General features: G+C 39.9%; 1 protein-coding gene across 14 annotated transcripts in view; it reads left to right on the top strand.

Annotated features, from left to right (window-relative positions):
* The window catches only part of AAK1 (AP2 associated kinase 1), a 224,210-nt gene that overhangs the window by 97,206 nt on the left and 103,474 nt on the right, over positions 1-23,530 (top strand). For all 14 annotated transcript variants that reach the window (XM_066267309.1, XM_066267308.1, XM_066267314.1 and 11 more), the window contains exon 3: positions 8,161-8,279. In XM_066267309.1, coding sequence (XP_066123406.1) covers positions 8,161-8,279 — 119 coding nt within the window. The remainder of the gene's footprint in view (positions 1-8,160; positions 8,280-23,530) is intronic.

The following is a 23,530-nucleotide window of genomic DNA, read 5'->3' as shown; positions in this document are numbered from 1 at the left end:
ATCAAATCTACCCACATCTGTATTCAAGTCCCCATTACAGGCCCATTTCTCTTATTAGTTGGGGGGGGGGGGGGCAGCACGGGCAGTAGCCCACACAGACTTATGGTCCTGTACTGTCTCCAGCTCCCTCAAATCTGCTACCATCTTTGTAACCACGTTGATGGGCTACCCTACAAAGGGACCCAAGATAGCCACTAGTGACCCAAAAAGGGCTGTTGAAGCACTACGGAGAATGAAGTCCCTCATCCCTGCTCTAAACACTTCCCCATCTGGCCCACAGGACCTCAGGTTGAAAGCAGCATTCCTCATACCCAGTTCGCAGAGGACTTTCGACAGCCCAGCATGTGACTATCACTGACTCATTGCCCCTGGCAAGTCTACAGCATTTTTGCAGACTGTCTGAATACCAGCCATTACCCATTCTAATAGGGTACGGTTTTCTGGGTTGACATGGCAGTTTTGAAGATGCTGCCTTAGGGGAGGAGTGTGGTAATGGGGGTCAATTTCTTCATCTCTGTTCCTGAGAGCATGATATCATCCACTCCTATGTCCCACAACCGCAGTATCCAGGCTGCCAGGGGCTCAGTGGGTTTCTGCCTGAATTTTGCCCCCAACTCCATCAGCTCTGCCTGGGTATAGGGCTGGACCACAGAGTGCTCCACTACCTATGGAGTGGGTTGTGCCTGACCCTGAGGCACTCTTGAATGCTGGGTTTTTACCTTCTGGGAGACCACCGGCTGTGCTGCAGATAGCAGTTTCAGCCTGAACTTTTCCTTCCTCAAAAGAGTTGGAAATGACTATAACCACTGACTCAGTCATTTGCTGGCATGGATGCTGCTCCATTTTCAGCACCTGCTTTGGCTCCTGTGACTGCTGGCTTTTGGCCTGAAGCTGGAACTCGAACTCCTGAACCTGCAGTTGTTTCTCCAACTGTCGCTGCCAATGTTCAGCTTCTAGAGCAAATTGCAGCTCACAAAACTGCAACTTCTTCTCCAGCGACCATTCCAGTTCCAGGCGCTGTTGGTGTTCAGCATACATCTCACCTGGCAGCTCTCAAAAGTGGGTGGCCTCTTTTTCCAGCAACTGTTGCAGTTTCCGCTGGTATTGGTGATCAGTCTGCAACTCATTCTGGAGTTCACAAACTCATGCAGCCTCTCACACAGAGCTTTCAGTTTCTGCTCGCAGGGCTGTAAAAAGCACCCAGCCCACGGCCCCCAAAAGGATAGTCATGGGTACAACCACTCCTCTATCCCACCTTTCAAGGGTTTCAGTAGCTCCATACAGATCTGATCCAAATCCTGCTGACTATGCCAGATGTAATGCAGGTGGCCGAGGCCAGGCAGGCCTACGTTGGATTCAGGCAGACAGTAGAAAAACTGCAGAGCCAGAAAGTATAGAGCAGCGGTTCTCAACCTGTGGGTCGCGACCCCAGCTGGGTCGCCTAAAGCCATCGGAAAATACATAATGCATATCAGGTATTTACATTCTGAATCATAACTGTAGCAAAATTACAGTTATGAAGTAGCCACCAAAATTATTTTTTGGTTTGGGGTCACCGCAATATGAGGAACTATATTGAGGGGTCATGGCATTAGAAAGGTTGAGAACCACTGGTATAGAGCCATTCCTGTTTAATAGTCGTGCAATGGCGGACAAGCAAACAGGCAGGGAAAACTGCTCAGGCAAACAAACAGCAAAATGGCCCTCAGCAGGCAATCTGCCATCCTTAGAGCAAACACCCTTAGCCTTACATAGAGACACACACGTGCCTTTATGCCACGTACTCACACACTAATTGCACAAAGTGCTTGTAGCTGGTAAAACAGCGAGCAAGCCTAACACAGCTGTTTTCCCCACATAGAGGTACAGAATAGTCTTTACCTACTTTTTTCTTCTCTTTTAAAGCAGAATTCTCCCCCTTTTCTCCTAGAATCTTTTAAAATTAATAATAAACGGATAAAAGGAAGTTGTGTACAGATCCCTACCCTTAAGTGGAATCATTTTTTTCATCATGGGGCCACTGAAGTATGGGGCCTATAATCTTGGGACTCTGAGGACCAAGTTTTCAAACCACTAATTTAGTCTTAATTTCTGCAGTTGCGGAAATGGAGGCCAAAGGATCCAGTAACTTGGCCAGTGTTGCTCTTTCTTTACATCTCCTGGATAAATTTCACTTTAAGTTCGTTCTGCATCTGATTCTTTAGAAAAGCCTCAGAATGCTATTTTATTTTATGCTTATTTCTCCTCAAGGAATTCAATGAGAAACTGCATTAAGAAAACAGCATTCATTGGGTTAAACCTTATTCTAGAAGGGAAACAAAGTTTGTAGGGTGGAAAACTGGGAGGCAGGAGCAGAATATGTGTCTGGGTGAGGTTTTTCTCATTGTAGTGTCCTCTGGCTTTAATTTGTGTTTCCTCTCATCTCAGGTAAGTGGAAGTCATTCCTAAAGGTATAGATGGGAATGATGTTAGCAAATGAAGTTTTTTTTTAACCTGCAGGAAATAAACAGGCAGCAGATTTTAGTACTTAGGATCTAGGGCCAATTTTAAAAAATCCACCAAAACTTCTTCAGCAAATCCTGAAAACCCTGCCTTAGCACAATGTTGGGCCTCTTTGTCTCATGGCCTAATTGTTCTCATTGTCTGCCCAGCTGTTTCCCATTTCTGTGTACATTACTGCTCAGACCATCAATCTGGTGTTTTTCTTCCCCTCCTGCTCACCTAATTTTCCCCATCTTTTACTTTTCTTGCTAAGTGGAAGTCACTGATGTCTTGATTCATTTGGAACTGGGGTCTGGTACCAACTAGCATGATTCAGTATTTGAAACCAAGCCAGGAGAGGTACTTAAACTTAATTCTCCACAAGTCCTATTGCTGATATTGAATATCATGATCAGGCTCATGATAAGGTTTTAAAAGTCATGATAATGATGTTGATGACCATGATCTCTTGTTGATGTCAGAGTTGAAAGAGATTTTAGATATTATATAATCTTTTCTTTGTGTATACTTGCTTTCTCTCCTGAGAAATGACATGTCTATCATTTTTGCTTGAAAGGTAGACTAAGCTATCATAGTAATGTCACTGGTGACTCCATGATCCTATGCTATTAAAACCTTTGTCACAAAAGTAATGGGAGCAGCTAATCCTAGGAATTTAAATAATGAAGGGTCTATAAGGAAATTCAAATTAAAACCACAAAGAAATATCACTATACTCACTAGAATGGCTAAAATAAAAAGACTGACAATACCAAGTGTTGGTGGGATATGGAACAACCTGAACTCTCATGTATGGCAGTTGGGACTGTGAAATGGTACTACTGTGGAGAACTGGTAAGCAGTTTCTTATAAAGCTGAATATACACTTACCATATGACCCAGCCATTCCCTTCCTAAGTATTTACCTAAGAGAAATAAATACCTATGTCCACAAAGTGGACTTCTATATATGTGAACATTTTATTTATAATAATAGCTAAAAGCTAGAAATAATTCAAATGTCCTTCAGCAGGTGAATGGATAAACTAATTGTGGAAAATCTTTACAGTGAAATACTAATCCAGTTTAAAAAAACAAACTACTGATGCATGTAACAATGAAGATGAATTTCAGAAATACCGTTCTGAATGAAAGGAGCCAGACACAGGAGTACAAACTGTGTGGTTCCATGAGGAAGCAAACTTAATCTATAGGACAGAAAGCAGGTCAGAAGTTGTATGAGATGGTGTGAGAAGGAGGGCATTGATGCCTACAAAGAGGCATGAGGAACTGTTTGCAGTGATGGATTGATTGTGGTGATGGTTGTAAGAGTGTTTACAGTTAAGAAATGCATCAAACTACACACTTAAAAGGGTGCATTGTATTATATATGAAGTTGATTTTAAAAATAAGGGATCTAGTCTGAGCTCTACCACTAAGTATCTCTTTGTGTTCTTGTGAAAGCAGCTTAATCTCTCTCCAGCTCTTTCCTATTGGGACAATGAGGACAATAGGTAGCTTACCTACCCCATTTAGTTATTGTGAAAATGTAAATAAAATCATTTATTTGGAAATGTCTTTAAGAAAGTATAAAGTTATATACAAATGCTGGTTGGGAGTTGGCAGGCGGGGTGGGGGGGTGGGGGTGGGGTAAATATTCCATAAACTATCCAGGGAAGAAAGGCAAGGACTGTGATAACCAATATATGAGCTAATAAATACATTTTGGATTTTATTTGTAAGTTACCTTTTAACTTTGTGTAACACTAGCTGTATCACTTCTCTCTGGCCATCAGTAAAATGACAGGGTTAAATAGATCAGATGTAGAAAACTGTAGGCTGAGAGACTCTAAAGCCTCCCAGATGTGTTTTCTTCAGACTCTAGAACAGTGGTAGTCAACCTGGTCCCTACCACCCACTAGTGGGCGTTCCAGCTTTCATGGTGGGCGGTACTGGAGCAACCAAAGTATAAATAAAAAGAGATATAACTATAATAAGTTGTTTTATAAAGATTTATTCTGCCAAACTTAGCAAAAATCCGACATAAAGTACTTGGTAAGTAATTATTATTATATGCTTTAACTTGCTGTAACTCTGCTTTATAAATTTTATAAAGTTACTTCCCTACTTTATAAATCACCATTACTATGGAACCGGTGGGTGGTTAGAAAATTGTACTACTAACAGAGACACAAAAGTGGGCGGTAAGTATAAAAAGGTTGACTATCCCTGATCTAGAGGGTTGACCTGTCCAGTATTAATTTAAAATGTATTTGTTGTCAGTGTTTACATTTGGAGATTTCATGTAAAGGTTTGGATTTCCAGTTTATCTTTAGAAGTGAGCAGATGTGACAAAACTGGGTTTATATTCCTACATGCCTGGAGTTGTGTACTTGTAGCCATTCCTTTACATGGACTGTACACTTTAGTTTCCCACAGTCTCTGCCACTCTCTGTAGCCTTTTCTATCAATAGTAACATTCAGAGGAAAGTGAATTCATTTTTGAATGCCCTCAATGTATTAGGCAGTATTCCAGGGCAGGACTGTACAGAGGGGAACCACACAGACAAAATCTCTGTCATTAGTGAGTAGTAAGTACCCATCTACATCATCACAATTAGGAGAAAGATCAAGAGTGATATGCATTTAAGGGAAAGTGGGAGAAAACCTGTTTCTTTGTGGAAGTAAAAAAATATTCCTACATATCTAATAGGCAAAAGTGTGTATGTGCCATGGTAACCTTGCCTGTTTTATTTGTTTACCTCCCATAATGGATCAGACCCTTGTTTCCTTTGAGATTTAATAAATTCATGGATTATATAAAAAAAAATGCATCCCAGTTAAGTCATAGAGATTATTTTAGTGTTTCCAAAAATGCCAGTAGACAGAAAAACTGGCACAAGCTCTACTGAAAGTCAGCTTTTTTTTTAACCTCTGTTCAAGCCATTCCCACCTCAGCTTTACATTTTTTTTTTTTCATTTAATCAAGCTCTTGGGATGCACCTCAGTCTGAAATGAGCATTTCTATTGACAGGCTTATAACTGCCTTCTTCTGTAATGGACTGAATCTTGTTTAGCTGTGGCTGAGAATCTTATTAACCTTATCCATGTGGCAAACCAGTACTGGAGAAGTATCTTGAGTGGTGCTATCTACCCTCTAATAATTTACATCTCTGTTCGGTCAACTACACAGTAATAGTGGCCAGCATTTTTATGTTGGTAATCCTGTCGGGCTTCAGTTTTGATCTCATGGTCATGGAATACTGATTTAAATGCTTCTTACCTGCAAATAATCTCTTGTATGGGCGTAGAGGTTTAATTATGGTTCTGTCTATATTAGTCTTTGTGGTTTATTGCTCTGCCTTTAGATTTATGATGGTTATGGGCTTTGAGAATCTGAGCTGGTTCCTCTCAACTAGTTGTGCTTGCCTAGATTGTATGGTAGGCACCTGACTCATTTCTTCAGTCCTAGCTGAGAGGGTCCATCTTGCTACCAAGTATGAAAACTACACTGCTCCCCTCTGGTGGCAGTTATCTCAAATTGCTGCATCATCAATTTGCTTCTGACAGGACAGCCTTGTCCTTTAATGGTGCCATGCATCACAGAACTGTAGGAAATAGCAGTTCCCAACTTTTGTTCTGTAGCACTGTCAGGGGTATTGCACTGCGTTCTCTAAGATAGATGAAGTGGAAAGAACGTTTTTTTGATAATCAGGAGAGTCACATTGTTCCAGGCTCTGCCCATAACTAGCCATGGGACTCCTGAACCTCACTAGGGGTTCCTCTACCTGTAAAACAAAATGCTTGGAGTTAAATGTTCTCTAGAGGTACTACCAGTACAAAGTCTGTATTAGTATAGTTCTGTAATTTTTTTTCCAAAATTCAAAGTATCAAATGAAAACCCACTTGGACTGTTCACAAAACAGGTATGAATATACATTGAAAATTTAAAATTTATACTACCCTTTTCCCCAGTTCTTCTTGATTGTAAGACACATAGTGAATTTAATAGCTTTTCTTGGGAAAAAAGAAAGACAAATAGCACTTCATTAAATGTGCATATTTATTACAAGAAGATTTCAGAAATCCTAAAACTTAAAATGTAAAAAAATGTGCATTTTATAATTAGGATTGTGTGTGTGTGTGTGTGTGTGTGAGAGAGAGAGAGAGAGAGAGAGAGAGAGAGAGAGAGAGAGAGATAAGATTTCTCTGTGAGTGCATACAAGGGTTAAAAAGTTTTTATTTTTAGTAAATACTAAAAATTCTGTAATTACAGTTGACTATTGAACAGTGTAAGCATGTTTTAGAAAATGGAAAACGTTATTGAGGTACAAGATTAAAGAGATAACAGTAGAAACTTAAGATTTATTCAGGTGATTACTTCATAAGTTATATAAATGTCTAATCATGAGTTTATACCTGAAACATAATATTATACATCAGCTGTAAATTTAAAAAAATATTTAGAAATAAAATTTTTAAAATAAATTTTATATGGTAAATTGTAGTCTTTTATCTGGATACCAAAGAAGAATATAATGACAGGAAATATGTAAATGTGCAGTCTCTAGTAAATCATTATCAAAATACACATGGGAACATTTGAACCCATTAAAATTTTTAACACAGAATTATGTATGTATTTTAAAATGCAACAGTGCTTTATGATCAAAGCTTTCTTTGGTTATAAGGAACAGAAACTTACTTACTCAAGTTGACTTACAAAGATCTAATTATTGTAAAGTTGCAACAGGAAATGCCATGAACATTATAACAGATAGGTTCTGAAGTGCTGCTGGCCCTCAGAGGAGCTAGAGTGGCAGTCAGAGATCTCTATGATCACTGACTATTATTGCTCTATTATTTTGCCTGTGCTCCCAGTCCCAAACAGTGCCTACCTCAGCTCTGGTTCCTGTATTGATGACTTCTCTGCATGCATCCTCATCCAATGAGTGCAAAAAATAACCCAGTGATTTTTTTAAATTTATTATTATTTTTTGCTATGCAGGCTTAATGCACAGGATAGTGCAAGCTATTGTGAAGGTACACAACCAGGCAGATGGACTAAGTGTCCAATATAAGTGCTACTTATCCCAAAGCCTTTAATTTTGACAGCTTATCTATCTATAAGCAGCACATCTATCTATAACCCCTATTAACAGTCACCGAACACCTTATGCAGTGTTTGGTGAGTGAGGTCAAGGTTAGGAGCTCTAAGGATTTGTGGAACACTAAGGTGTAACAAATTCAAAGTATTTAAGAATGCTTCAACTAGTAATTATTTCCTTAAAGGAAAAATAACACTGAGCCTCAGAGGCTTGTATAATAGTTGGAATTAAGAGCTCAAAGTGCCTAGGGCCGTAGTTGGAATGTAGTTAATTTTTTTCCTTTCATCTGTTTGTTCATCTGTTTATTTGTAGATTCTATGGAAGATAATTACTGTTGTTTTTTTTCCCCTAAGATTGGTGTTTAGGAACAATTTCTCCTGATATGTGCCCCCGATTGCATAAGTAATACCTCTGAGGTAGGAGAATCTAAGAATGCCTCCTCTCCCAGGCCAACCCTATAGTCTACTTGATAGTGGCATCAGCACCAACAACAGTGACGCAGCCACCATAGTCATCTGACTGACTTTTGGAACATGACTCAGAAGACCTTGTATGTTTGTTTCTCTCACAGGGGGATTTGCTATCGTGTTTCTGGTGAGGACAAGCAATGGAATGAAATGTGCCTTGAAACGCATGTTTGTCAACAATGAGCATGATCTCCAGGTGTGCAAGAGAGAAATCCAGATAATGGTAAGGCTGCCCCTCAGTCTTGAGACTGCTTATTTTAAATGGGGTGTGGGGGGTCTCTGCCCTCATAAGAAAGTCATGGGGGACTGGTTCCCTTTTCGGAGGTGACAGAGAGGCCTCTGCAGAAGATGGGAGTGAACCACATTGGGGTGTAGGATGCTACTACTCCTGCCACGGTCACCTATTGGTGGGAGGGTTGAAGAGAAAGGAGCTTATTGAGAGAATGTGTATATTTTTTGGTCAGAAAAATAGTTTTGGTCATTGGAAAAGTTTATTTCACAGCATGGTTCCCAGAATTAACTTTGGAGTTTAATTTGGAGACCCTACCTTTCCAACAAGCCTCTCCTTCTAATCTTGTCTTCTGTCAGATACAATCCCAGTTTGCAGCCCTCTTGAGCTCTTCAGCATTCTGTGAACATATCTTTCCACACATTTTTACTCCGTACAGGTAGTTCTTTCCACCTGGAATGCTTTTTCCTTTTTTGGCCTAGAAACATCTTAACTTTGTGATTTCATTTATAAAAGTCTAAGGACATTCAAATTGGTCTTTGGTAATAGAACTCAGAAATGGTAATCTGGGTGTAGGAAATTGGCTAGAAACAGACATGTAGGAACTTTCTGGGACATAGAAATGTTTTATGTTTTATTTTGGGTCGAGGTTACACAGGCCTACCCAATTGTCAGAGCTCAGTTGAGCACCTTAAGATCTGTGCATTTTATTATATTTTAATTATATCTTACATCTTAAAAACTTACTGTTTGCAGATTCATAAATGTTACTTCAAGATACAGATTTATAAAATGTTTAAAGAAAGAGTTCCTATCTGTCTTAAAGTTAATGAGTGTATTTAGAAGAGAAACAAGATTGGCAGTGAATTGTATGATCAAAGCAGAGTGATGGGTATATATGTAAATTGGCTGGAGTTGCTTCTTATTTTCATCTTTGCTTAACATTATACATAAAAAAGTTTAAATAGTCTTTTAATCCATCGTGTTTCCACAGAACTTTTGTTAATACCAATTATATTGTGCCTGACTGTTGGTAATGCAGTCGATAGAGCATTGACCCGGGACACTGAAGAGCCAGATTTGAAACCCTGAGGTTGCTAGCTTGAGCACAGGCTCATCTGGCTTGAGTGCGGGCTCACCAACTTGAGTGGGGGGGTCACTGGCTTGAGCACAGACTCACCAGCTTGAGGGCAGTGTTGCCTGCTTGATCATGGGATCATAGACTTGACCCCATGTTGCTGGCTTGAGCCCAGAGATTACAGGCTTGAAGCCCAAAGTCTGTGGCTTGAGCAAGAGGTCATTGACTTAGTTGGATTCCCCAGGTCAAGGCATGTATAAGAAGCAGTCAGTGGACAACTAAGATGACGCCAACTCGTAAGTTTATGCTTTTCACCTTTCTCCTTTCCTGTCTGTCCCTCTCTCTTGCTAAAAAAATGCCAATTAAATTGTTTATCTTGTTATTTCATAAATATTTCTGCTATCAGAAAGTAAGTTATTTAAAATCAGAAACTTGATATTCCAATATACTGCTTAACATAGAATAAGTACTTAATAAACTTTGGATGAAACACATGTGTGACTAATGGTCGTAGCTGATGCATATGTTCATCAAGAGGTGATTAATTTGTGCTCTGGATTTTAATGCTTTTCTAAAGAGGTCCAAAAAATGGATGAGAGTGGCATTGGAGGGACTCTGCCAGGCTCTGCTTGCTGCTGTCCACCCTTTGTGGTTGCTCTTTCTGTGGCTACTTAGATTAACTAGTTGTACTGTAGTTGAGCTACTGAAAGAACTCAGAATTTTAGAGAGCCTGGTAGTACTTTGATTCCAGAAAGCTGAAACTACTTGGGAAAGAACTGTTGATAGAAATGTGTTGCTAACCCTTGCAAAACAAACAAAAAACTCCCAAGGTTCATTTACATATAGTCAGGGCCATGTGGATCAGTGTCCCCCTATTTCTGCCACCTAGCTCCACATGACTATGCTCACGGTATTTCCCATTATCCATCCAGTGAGTTTTGTTTTTTTTTTTAATCTTTTTAAAAACATCCAGTGAGTTTTCTGGTGTTTCTTATTATTGCTCCTTTTCCCAACTTGCCCCTTCCTTGCTCAGCTGTCACACTCCATTTCCTGTCTTTGCTTTTGCTATTTCCTCTGCCTGGAATGCACTTCTCATTCATTTGCTGAGGTTAGGAAAGTACTTCCACTCTAGAACTTTCTCTTACTCATTCATAAACATGTTTGAGGGCTTGCTTTGTTCTAGGCAGGTGATGGGGAAGAGGAACTAAGAAAACGCCCTGTAGGAGCTAAAAATTAATGGACCTGATTAGGAATTAAATTATGTGGGTTCAAATTCTGGTCCAGCCATGTATTAGCTGTGAGAGATTTGTTTTTAATTGTGTGTGTGTGTGTGTGTGTGTGTGTGTGTGTGTAATTTTTGTGTGTGTGTGTGACAGAGATAGAAAGAGGGACAGATAGGGACAGACAGGAAGGGAGAGATGAGAAGCATCAATTCTTTATTGTGGCACCTTAGTTGTTCATTGATTGCTTTCTCATATGTGCCTTGACCAAGGGCTACAGCAGACGGAGTGACCCCTTGCTCAGGCCAGCGACCTTGTTTCTCTGGTGAGCCTTGCTCAAACCAGATGAGCCCGTGAGCCTGCACTCAAGCCACGACCTTGGGGTTTCAAACCTGGGTCCTCTGCATCCCAGTCCAATGCTCTAGCCATTGCGCCACCACTTGGTCAGGCAATTTTGTATACATATTTAAAAATTTTTTTAAATCTCAAATAGGTGAATGAAACTTGTTATTAAAAAACCTCAGGGAATTTCCCAGGGGCTCCTCCTATGCCATTTCAAGGTCTCAAGTCAACTACTTGTAGTTGATTCTTTAAAACTCTTCCAAGCCTGTCCTGTTGTGGCATAGTACCCTGTTTCCCTGAAAATAAGACCTAGTGCAATTTTTTTCAAGCTTAGAAATATAAGACCTCCCCTGAAAATAAGACCTACAGCATCTTTAGGAGCAAAAATTAATATAAGACACTGTCTTATTTTGGGGGAAACAGGGTAGATTGTCATACATGGAAATAGAGTCACAAGAAATTCTTGATGGAATTCAGAGTTTAGCTGGTTATGCTGATGTTTGTGATGACATGACTACATTATATTAATAAATGTTGATTTTTTTGTTCAACAATAAATGTGAATTTTTGTTCATGGAAAAATAAGACATCCCCTGCAAGTAAGACCTAGCGCGTCTTTAGGGGCAAAAATTAATATAAGACACTGTCTTGTTTTCGGGAAAACACGGTAGATAAAGTATCGACCTGGAATGCTAAGTCGCCAGTTCAAAACCCTGGGCTTGCCTGGTCAAGGCACATATGGGAGTTGATGCTTCCTGCTCCTCTCCTCCTCCTTTCTCCCTTTCTCTTCTCTCTCTAAAATGAATAAATAAAAATCTTAAAAGAAAACAAAGAACTCTTCAAGTTATACGTCATTTTTAAAATATAAATCTATATATTTATTGCATTTATTAGGATGACATTGGTTAATAAAATTATACATGTTTCAGGTGAAAATTCTACAATATATCATCTGTATATTGTGTTGTGTGTTCACCACCCCAAGACAAGTCTACCTGCATCACCATCTTTTCCCCCCCTACCTTCCTTTTTCTCCTCCATCTCCTTTGCCTCTGGCAGTCTCCACACTGTTGTCTGTATCTACAATTTTTTTTTCTTTGCTTAAACTTCACCTTTTTCACCCCGCTTCCCAACCCCCATGTATATCATTATTATAATACTTTTTTTTTTCTAAAGTGAGAAACAGGGAGGCAGAGAGACAGACTCCCACATGCACTCGACCTGGCATGCCCACTAAAGGGTGATGCTCTGCCTATCTGGGGCATTGCTCCTTTGCAACTGGAGCCATTCTAGTGCCTGAGGCAGAGGCTATGGAGGCATCCTCAGCACCCAGGCCAACTTTGCTCCAGTGGAGCCTTGGCTGCGGGAGGGGAAGAGAGAGACAGAAAGGGAGGGAGGGAGGGAGGGAGGAAGGGAAGAAAGAAGGGAGAAAGGGAGGAAGAAGGGGAGAAGAAGGGGAGAAGGGGAGAAAAGGAGGAGAAGCAGTTGAGTACTTCTCCTATGTGCCCTGGCTGGGAATCAGACCTGGGACTTCCACACACTGGGCCGACCCTCTACCACTGAGCCAACCGGCCAGGGCCTATTACAATACTTTTAAGCACATTTATTATTCTGTTCTGACTTGATGGTAACTGACTCAGTGGTTCTCTGAGCCTAATTTACAGTGTTATCTTGGAATTTCCTTGGTATTCCCTTTGTTGTTGTTTTTTATTGGCTCCTTTTTTGATTTCCTCTTTTTCTGTGTTGATTGATATGATCATGTGAATTTTTTTTTAGCCTTAGTTATGGTAGATTATATGGACTAATTTTCAAATATTGAACTAGCCTTGTATTCCAGCAATAATTTCTACTTGGTCATGGTTTATTATTATTTTTATATGTTGAAGAATTCTATTTGCTAGTATTTTGGTAAGGATTTTTGTCTTTATAAGCATGGGGAATAATTTTATATATGTGTGTATATATATATATCCCCCCCCCCAGTTTTGGTATCAGGGTAATTCAGGCTTTATGACATGGATTGGGAAATGTCCCTTCCTTTTCTGGCTTCTGTAAGAGGTTTTTATAGAGTAGGAGTTCATTCTTTAAGCATTCAGTGAAATTCTCCTGGCAACCAGCATTCTATTCTCTGATTCTTTGAGTTTAGCTATTCTGTATACCTCATATAAGTGGAATCATACAGTATTTGTCCTTTTATTCACTTCCTATACTATCCTCAGGGTTTATCTATGTTGTTGAATATGACATGATTTTATTTTATAGGTTGAGTCATAGTCCATTGTGTATATATATGAACCACATTTTATTTAGCCATTTATTTGTCAGTATACATTGACTGTTGTGAATAGCATTGCAGTGAACATGGGTGTGCCAGTATCTCTTTGAGATCCTGTTTTTAATTTTTTGGGGTGTATACCAAGTAGTGAAATTGCTGGATAATATAATTTTTGCAGAACCTTCATATTGTTTTCCATACCAGCTGTACAATTTTACAGTCCTAGCAACAGTACACAAGAGTTCCAATATCTTCTCATCCTTTCCAACACTTTTGTTTTATTTTTATTTTTTTCTAATAGTGGCTATCCTAATAAGAATGACGTGATATCTCATTGTGGTTTTGATTTGCATATCTCTGATGCTTAGTGATGTTGAGCATCTTTTGATCTGCTTGCAGGCTATTTCCTTGTATAACTTTTATGTATAATTAATATTATACACACACACACATATATATACATATATATAATGTGTATTATTTATTGGTGTTATTTATTATTTTACACTTAACTGAAGTATAGAAACCATACCATTTTCTTCTTTAAACTCTCTATTTATAATATAATTATCTTAAATATTTCTTTTACATACATTTAGGACTACATCAGGCAGTGCTATAATTTTTGCTTCCACTATAAAACTTAATTTGGTACAATTAATAGAGAAAAAAAGTCTGTTGTGTTTATCCATGTTGTTTCTTTCTTTGTCTTTTTTTTTGAGTGAGACAGATAGACAAACAGACAGGAAGGGAAAGAGATGAAAAGCATCAGTTCTTCATTGCAGCACCTTAGTTGTTCATTGACTGCTTTCTCATAAATGCTTTGATGGGTGGGGGTGGAGCTTAGCCAGTGACCCCTTGCTCAAGCTAGCAACCTTGGGCTTCAAGCCAGTGACCATGGGGTCATGTCTATGATCCCACACTCAAGTCAGTGACCCTGCGCTCAGGCTGGTGACCTTGGGGTTTTGAACCTAGGTCCTCTGCATCCCAGGCTGTGGTTCTATCCACTGTGCCAACACCTGGTCAGGCTGTCCATATTATTGCTTACTGTGTTTATCCTTCCTGGCATGTCAGGGTTTTCTTCTATTTCTTTTTGTTTTTAGAACTTTTTCAGCCATTCTTTTAGGGTAGATCTGCTGGTTATAAATATAATTAGTTTTTTTAATCTGAAAATGTCTTGATTTCCTCTTTATTTCTAAAGGATATTTTTGCTGGGCATAGGATTTTAGATCAATAGTTCTTTTCTTTCAACACTTAAACACATTGTGCCACTTCCTTCTGGCCTCTGGTTCTGATGAGATATACCTTATTCAAATTGTTGTCCTTATATGGATAACGTGCCTTTTTCTCTGACTGTTTCCTATTTTTGTTTGTTTGTGTTTTCAGAAGTTTGGTTAGGACGTATTTTGGTGTAGATTCTTTTGGTTTATCCTGTTTGGGATTTCCTCAGCTGCTTGAGTTTGTAGATTTATGTTTACCTGCCAAATTTGAAAGTTTTCAACTACTATATCTTCAGGTAGTTTTTCAATGCATCCCCCTTTTTGTTTTCCTTCTGGAAACTTAGATCATATGAATTTTAGATCTCTTATTATAGTTGTGCAATACCCTGAGGCTCTGTTTTTCTGTTGTGTTGTTGTTGTTGGTTTTGATTATTTATTTATTAAGAGAGACAGGGAGAGAGATGAGAACCATCAACTTGTAGTTGCAGCACTTTAGTTGTTCATTGATTGCTTCTCATACATGCCTTGACTGGGGGTCGGGTGGGGGCCCTCCAGCCAAGCCAGTGAACTCTCACTTGAGCCAGAGACTGTGAGCTTCAAAGCAGCAGCCTTTGGGCTCAAGCCAGCAACCTTGGGCTTCAAGCCAGTGACTTTTGGGCTTAAGCCAGCAGCATGGGGTCATGTTTATAATCCCACACTCAAGCCAGAGATCCTGCGTTCAAGCTGGTGAGCCCATCCTCAAGCCAGATGAGCTCGCACTCAATCTGGCAAACTCAGGGTTTCAAACTTGGAACTTGAGCATCCCAGGTTGAAGCTCTATCCACTGTGCCATGACCTGGTCAGGCTGGTTTTTGTTTGTTTGTTTGTTTTAATAGACTATTCTTCAGAAATTTTATATTTACAGAAAAGTTGATAGGATAGTACAGAGGTTCTATATACCCCACACCTAATTTCCCTTATTATTAACATCTTATGTTTGTATGGTATGTTTTCCATACTTTAGTGAACTAGTTTTAGTTATTAACTAATATCCATAATTTATTCATATTTTATTTTTATCAAATATTTTTTTGTGTTTCAGGATCCCATCCATGACACCACATTACACTTAAATTTATTTTTATTGATTTTAATTTATTGTGTTTACATAGATTCTAGTGTTGCCCCAAATGCATTCCCTCTCCCCCATATTCCCCTCAACATCTTCTTTGCACCCCTCCCCATAGCACCCTCCCCCCTTTCCTTCAGATTTATCCCATCCTATCATCCCCTTTCCCTCTGTTCTCTTGTCCTCTGGTTTCTTTGATCTCTCTTCTGTCTAAGTTCCATTCCTCAGTTTACATTGTTCATTGGATTCCTCAAATGAATGAGATCATATGTTATTTTTCTTTTTCTGCCTGGCTTATTTCACTTAACATAATAGTTTCCATGTCCATCCATGCTGTTGCAAAAGGTAAGATTTCCTTCTTTTTCATGGCCTCATAGTATTCCATTATATATATATAATGGAATACTGTGGTGTGTGTGTGTGTATGTGTGTGTGTATGTATGTATGTATGTATGTATGTGTGTGTGTGTGTATATATATATATATATATATATATATATATATATATATATATACACACACATATATATATACACCACAGCTTTTTAATCCACTCTTCCACTGACAGACACTTGGGCTGTTTCCAGATCTTTGCTGTTGTGAACATTGCTGCCATAAACATGGGGGTGCGTTTCTCCTTTTGAAACAGTGCTATGGTGTTCTTGGGGTATATTCCTAACAGTGGGATAGCTGGGTCAAAGGCAGTTTGATTTTTAATTTTTTGAGGAATCTCCATACTGTTTTCCACAGTGGCTGCACCAGTCTGCATTCCCACCAGCAGTGCAGGAGGGTTCCCTTTTTTTCTCCACATCCTTGCCAGCACTTATTCTGTGTTGTTTTGTTAATGTGCACCATTCTGACTGGTGTGAGGTGATATCTCATTGTGGTTTTAATTTGCATTTCTCTAATGATTAGTGATGTTGAATATTTTTTCATATGCGTTTTGGCCATCTGTATGTCCTCTTTGGAGAAGTGTCTATTCATCTCTTTAGCCCATTTTCTGATTGGATTGTTTATCTTCCTGGTGTTGAGTTTTACAAGTTCTTTATAAATTTTGGTTATTAACTCCTTATCAGCCGTATTGTTGAATATGTTCTTTCCTTGTGTAGTTTGTCTTTTTATTCTGTTCTTATTTTCTTTAGCTGTGCAAAAGCTTTTTAGTTTGATATAGTCCCATTTGTTTAGCCTGTCTTTTATTTCACTTGCCTGTGGAGATAATTCAGCAAATATATTGCTGTGAGAGATGTCGGAGAGCTTATTGCTGATGTTTTCTTCTAAGATGCTTATGGTTTCACGGCTTACATTTAAGTCTTTTATCCATTTTGAGTTTATTTTTGTGAATGGTGTAAGTTGGTGATCTAGTTTCATTTTTTTGCAGGTAGCTGTCCAATTTTCACAACAAACACCATTTGTTAAAGAGGCTGTTTTTACTCCATTGTATGCTCTTACCTCCTTTGTCAAATATCAATTGTCCATAAAGGTGTAGGTTTATTTCTGGGTTCTCTGTTCTGTTCCATTGATCTATATGCCTGTTCTTATGCCAGTACCAAACTGTTTTGAGTACAATGGCCTTGTAGTATAACTTGATATCAGGAAGTGTGATATCTCCTGCTTTATTCTTCCTTTTCAAGATTGCTGAGGCTATTTGTGTTCTTTTTTGGTTCCATATACATTTTTGGAATATGTGTTCTATATCTTTGAAGTATGTCATTGGTATTGCATTGAATTTATAAATTGCTTTGGGTAATATAGACATTTTAATGATGTTTATTCTTCCTACCCATGAACATGGTATATGCTTCCACTTGTTTGTATCTTCCTTGATTTCTTTTATCAATGTTTTATAATTTTTCGAGTATAAGTCTTTAATCTCCTTGGTTAAATTTACTCTTAGGTACTTTTTTGTTGTTGTTGCAATAGTGAAGGGAATTCCTTCCTTAATTTCTCTTTCTGACAGTTCATTGTTGGTGTATAAAAATGCCTCTGATTTCTGAGTATTAATTATATATCCTGCCACCTTGCTGAATTCATTTATCAGGTCCAGTAGTTTTTTGACTGAGACTTTAGGGTTTTCTATATACAGCATCATATCATCTGCAAATAATGATAGTTTTACTTCTTCTTTTCCAATTTGAATGCCTTTTATTTCTTCTTCTTGTCTGATTGCTGTGGCTAGGACTTCCAGAACTATGTTGAATAAGAGTAGGGTAAGGGGGCACCCCTGCCTTGTTCCTGATCTTAAGGGAATTGCTTTTAATTTTTGCCCATTGAGTATGATGTTGGCTGTGGGTTTGTCATAGATGGCCTTTATCATGTTGAGATATGTTCCCTGTATTCCCACTTTGCTGGGAGTTTTGATCATGAATGGGTGCTGGATTTTATCAAATGCTTTTTCTGCATCTATTGAAATTATCATGTGGTTTTCCTCCTTTCTTTTGTTTATGTGATGAATCACATTGATTGATTTGTGAATATTGTACCAGCCTTGCCTCCCTAGAATAAATCCTACTTGATCATGATGTATGATTTTTTTCATATATTGCTAGAACCAGTTTGCTAATATTTTGTTGAAGATTTTAGCATCTAAATTTATCAGGGATATTGGCTTCTTTCTTTGTGTTGTCTTTGCCTGGTTTTGGAATGAGAATTATGCTCGCCTCATAAAAGGAGCTTGGAAGTCCTCCTTCCTCTTGAATTTTTTGAAATAGCTTGAGAAGGTTAGGAGTAAGTTCTTCTTTGACTGTTTGGTAGAATTCACCTGTTAGCCATCTGGCCCAGGGAGTTTTTTGATAACTGTTTCAATCTCATTTGTTGTAATCGGTCTGTTTAGGTTTTCTGATCCTTCCAGGTTGATTTTGGAAAGATTGTATGTTTCAAGGAATTTTTCCATTTCACCTAGGTTGTCTAATTTTATAGTATTTTTTTACAATCCTTTGTATTTCTGTTGTGTCCATTGTTATTTCTGCAGTCTCATTTCTAATTTTATTTATTTGAGTCCTCTCTCTTTCTTTCTTGGTGAATCTGGTTAAAGGTTCATCAATCTTGTTTACCTCTTCAAAGAACCAGCTCTTGGTTTCATTGATCCTCAGTATTGTTTTTTTAGCCTCTATGTCATTTAGTTCTGCTCTGATCTTTACTATTTTCTTCCTTCTACCTCTGGGCTTTACTTGTTGTTCTTTTTCTATTTCTTTTAGATGCAGGGTTAAGTTGTTTATTTGAGCTTTTTCTAGCTTCTTAAGGTATACCTGTAGTGCTGTGAACTTCCCTCTCAATACTGCTTTTGCTGTGTCCCATAAATTTTAGTTGTTGTATGCTCATTATCATTTGTTTCTAGGAATTTTTTTATTTCTTCTTTGATCTCATTGTTAACTCATTCATTATTTAATAACATGCTATTTAGTTTTCAAGTGTTTGAGTATTTTTCAGTTTTTCTGTTGTGGTTCATTTCTAGTTTTATGACATTTTGATCAGAGAAGATGCTTGATATGATTTTAATCTTCTTAAATTTGCTGAGACTCCTTTTTCGCCCTAACATGTCATCTATCCTAGAGAATGTACCATGAGCATTTGAAAAGAATGTATATTCTGCTGCTTTATGGTGAAAGGTTCTGAAGGTATCTATTAAATCGAGTTGATCTAGTGTGTCCTTTAAGTCTGCTGTTTGTTAATTTTCATTCTTGAGGATCTATCTAGTTATGTTAGTGGGGTATTGAAATCCCCTACTATTATAGTACTGCTGTTGATCTCACCCTTTAAGTCCATCAAAGTCTGCTTTATATATTTAGGCGCTCCTGTATTAGGTGCATAGATATTTATAATGTAGTGACCTTTTTAATCTCTTGCTATAGCCTGTGTTTTAAAGTCTATTTTGTCAGATATGAGTATTGCTACCCCAGCTTTTTTTTCATTCCTATTTGCATGAAATATTTTTTTCCAACCTTTTACTTTCAGTCTATGTGTATCTTTTGTTTTGAGGTGTATCTCTTGTAGACAGCATATGTATGGGTCCTGTTTTCTTTTCTTTTTTTAAATTTATTTATTCATTTTAGAGAGGAGAGGGAGAGAGAGAGAGAGAGAGAGAGAGAGAGAGAAGGGGGAAGGAGCTGGAAGCATCAACTCCCATATGTGCCTTGACCAGGCAAGCCCAGGGTTTCGAACCGGCGACCTCAGCATTTCCAGGTTGACGCTTTATCCACTGCGCCACCACAGGTCAGGCGGGTCCTGTTTTCTTATCCACACAGGTACCCTATGTCTTTTGATTGGATCATTTAATCCATTTACATTTAAGATTATTATTGATATGTAGTTGTTTATTGCCATTTTATTCTTTAAAGCTACCTTCCTCTTTTACTGTATTCTTTTCCCCCTTTGTTCTGTTTACAACAGGCCCCTTAACATTTCTTGCAGCATTGGTTTGGTTGTAATGACTTCCTTGATTTTTTGTTTGTTTGGGAAGCTTTTTATTTCTTCATTTTAAATGATAGCCTCACTGGATAAAGACGTCTTGGTTGTAGGCTTTTGTTCTGCATTACTTTAAATATTTCTTGCCATTCCTTTCTGGCCTCAAGTGTTTCTGTTGAGAACTCAGATATCATCCTTATGGGGGCTCCTCTGTAGGTAATAGACTGCTTTTCTCTTACAGCTTTTAGTATTCTTTCTTTATCTCTTAGCTTTGGTATTTTAATTATGATGTGTCTTGGTATAGATTTCTTTGGGTTTCTCTTTAATGGAGTTCTCTGTGCTTCTTGAACCCATGTGACTTTTTACTGCATCAAATCAGGGAAGTTATCAGCTATGATTTCTTCAAACAAGGTCTCTATTTCTTGTTCTTTCTCTTCTTCAGGAACCCCTATAATCCAAATGTTAATTCTCTTCATGTTGTCACAGAGCTCTCTTAGTGTCCTCAGACTTTTTGAGTCTCTTCTCTTTGCTCTGCTTCCATGCTTTCGTTTATCTTCTCCTCTAACTTGCCGATTCAGTCCTCAGCTTCATTCATCCTGCTTTTAATTCCTTCCATTGCAGTCTTCATTTCTGATATTGTATTTGTCATTTCTGACTGATTCTTTTTTATTACTTCAATGTCCGTTTTTATATCTGCTATCTCTTTATTTAGGTGCTCGTTATGTCCATCCATTGTTGTTCTAAGATCTTTGAGCATCCTAACCATCATTATTTTAAACTCTGCATCCAGTAATTTGGTTATATCTGACTCATTCAAGTCCTTTTCTGGGATTTATCTTGATTCATTTGGGTTGCATTTCTCTGCCTTCCCATTTTGTCTGTGTAAAAGAAGGGTATGGCCACAGGAGTCCAGTGGGTGTGGCCTCTGTGTTCCCTAGGTGTGGTCTGTCTGCAGGCCCACCACCTGCTCTGCTGCTGCCTCCAGTGTTTGGGTATGGGCTTTGCCAGCGCCAGCCTGCTGCAGCAATTGCTGTGGTTTCTACCTCTCCACCAGGGGCGGGGCTGTGTTAACATGCTCAGGCTACAAGGCCTGGCTGGTCTCGGTCTTCACCCTGCTCCCACAGGTAGGGCTGTGCTCCTGTGCTCAGCCATGGGTCTCCACTGGTTCCCTGGTTTTCGCCTTGCACCTGCAGGCAGGACTGTAGTCTGGATCCCTCTTGCTCACCCGGCCCACAGCCAGGCCAGACCACTTTTGTGGGCCCCTTCTGCCGCCACAGCCGCCCTCAACCTCTGCCCCCACTGGGCGGGACTGAGCTCACCCCGTCCTCAGTCATAGCCAGCCTGGTTTCTGTCCCCACTGACGGGATCATGCTTCCGCATCCCACCACCTGTCCTCCAGCGAGCACTCAGCAGCGTGGGTGAGGTGGTGCAGCTCAGACCTTAGCACTCAATACTGTATCCCTTTAGGGGGGAAAGCCAATGAATTTCAAAAGAAAGCTGAAATTCAGAACATTCTGATAGTGACAAAAAACAAATCAGCAATTGCCTGGGAGCAAGGCTGGGTAGTAACTGGAAAGGAGAGTGATATTAGCGAAGACAAGATGGCGCTGGAGTAGGTGGAGGTACCAACATCTACCTCCCAGAACCAAAGTGGAATACAAACTAATTTTTGGAACTATCATCTGGAAAAACCAACATTGGACTGAACTAAGAGGACTCTTCAACCAAGGAACACTGAAGAAGCCACACCGAGACTGGTAGGAAAAGCGGAAACGTGGAGAGGGCTGCCCAGCTCCCCGGAGCGAACAGCAGTAGGGAGAGACTCGCGTGGCGGGAAGTGAGTTTAGCAGAGGGGGAAGAGTCCTGAGCCTCAGGAACAAAGCCCCAGCCTGCAGCCCCAGAGCCCAGAAGAGGCATAAGGACAATATTTAGCTGGAAATAAGTCAGGATACTGTTTGTGAGAAAGAGTCTGATTTCTCAGACCCAGGATCCTTCTTAAAGGAACTGCGCAGAACATCTCTCTCACAAACACTCACCTGGGGCTTCTGGGGACAGAGGGAGAGGGGAGAGGACCAGAGTGACAGGAAGAGAGTATAATCTGGGAGGCACAGGGAGAAACATTTTGGGAGATGGCCACCCTAACCCCTGGGACGAGTCACTCCCCAAAGCTGAAGTGAATATTTCCCCCGGAAACTGCAATACCAGCAAAGGGAAGCAGGAGAGCAGCCAAACAAGCTACCCGGCAGCACTCAGAGCAGAGTTGTATAGAAGGAGGGAGCTTTTGGGTCTACAGCAGTGAGTCTTAGGGTCCGAGCTGCAACGCCCCCACCCACGCAGCTGAGGGTGCGCTGGAGGGCCGGCAGCAGCGGGAGACAAAAGCGCGGTTCTGCTGGCAGGGGCGGCAGCCGGCTGGCCACCACTGGGCTCAGGTGTGAGCTCAATCTTGCCTGGCTGGGGGAAGGGGGCGTGCAAAAGCGGTCAAACTCAGCTGCCGTCAGCCTGTAATCCAGCCTGTGGGAGAAGGGCGGGAACCCCGGAAAGGATGGAGACAAGCCCCAGGGCAAGGGCAGAGGAGCACAGCCTTGCCCCGCCCGTGCAACCCAGGCTTGCGGTCTAACTTGGTGTCTGGCTCCTCCCGCAGAGGTGGAGCCAAAAGCTCAGAAAAGGCGGAGTTCTGCTACTGAGCTGAGCTTGGGCACGCATTCCTGCCCGGTGGTAGAGCCAAGGCTAGCAGTCGTTCCTCGAGCGGGCTCCTCCTGCAAGGGCAGGGTGAAAGCCCGGAAACAGGCTGAGACCCGCAGCTGAGCAAAGGTGCTTGCCAGTGCCCTCAGGACCGAGCATAACGTCACACACGGGGGTGGGGCAAAGTCCAAGGCAACCAACGCTTGTACACCCAAGCGCGTGATCACAGCCACTCCTGTGAAGAGAAAATGCGGAGGCAGAGAATTACAACACAAATAAACCAAGAGAAATCCCCAGAAAAGGACCTAAGTGAATCAGATATAGCCAAATTACCAGATGCAGAGTTTAAAATAACGATTGTTAGGATGCTCAAAGATATTAGAACAACCATAGATGGCCATTATGAAAACCTAAATAAAGAGATAACAAATATAAAAAAGGACATTGAAATAATAAAAAAGAATCAGTCAGAAATGACAAATACAATATCTGAAATAAAGAATACAATGGAAGGAATTAAAAGCAGGATGGATGAAGCAGAGAATCGAATTAGCGAGTTAGAGGACACGATAAATAAAGGGACGGAAGCAGAGCAGAAAAAAGAAAAGAGACTCAAAAAGTCTGAGGAAACTCTAAGAGAGCTCTGTGACAACATGAAGAGAAACAACATCCGCATCATAGGGGTTCCTGAAGAAGAAGAGAAAGAACAAGGGATAGAGACTTTGTTCAAACAAATCATAGCAGAAAACTTCCCCCAATTAAGGCAGGAAAACATATCACATGTTCAGGAAGCACAGAGAACTCCATTAAGGAGAAACCCAAAGAAACCAACACCAAGACACATCATAATTAAAATACCAAAGCTAAGTGATAAAGAGAAAATATTAAAAGCTGCTAGAGAAAAAAAGACTATCACCTA

The sequence above is a fragment of the Saccopteryx bilineata genome, chromosome 3 (genome assembly GCF_036850765.1).
Source record: "Saccopteryx bilineata isolate mSacBil1 chromosome 3, mSacBil1_pri_phased_curated, whole genome shotgun sequence".
NCBI lineage: Eukaryota > Metazoa > Chordata > Mammalia > Chiroptera > Emballonuridae > Saccopteryx > Saccopteryx bilineata.
The sequence above is the reverse complement of the archived record's forward strand: the minus strand, read 5'-3'. Positions and strand labels throughout refer to the sequence as shown.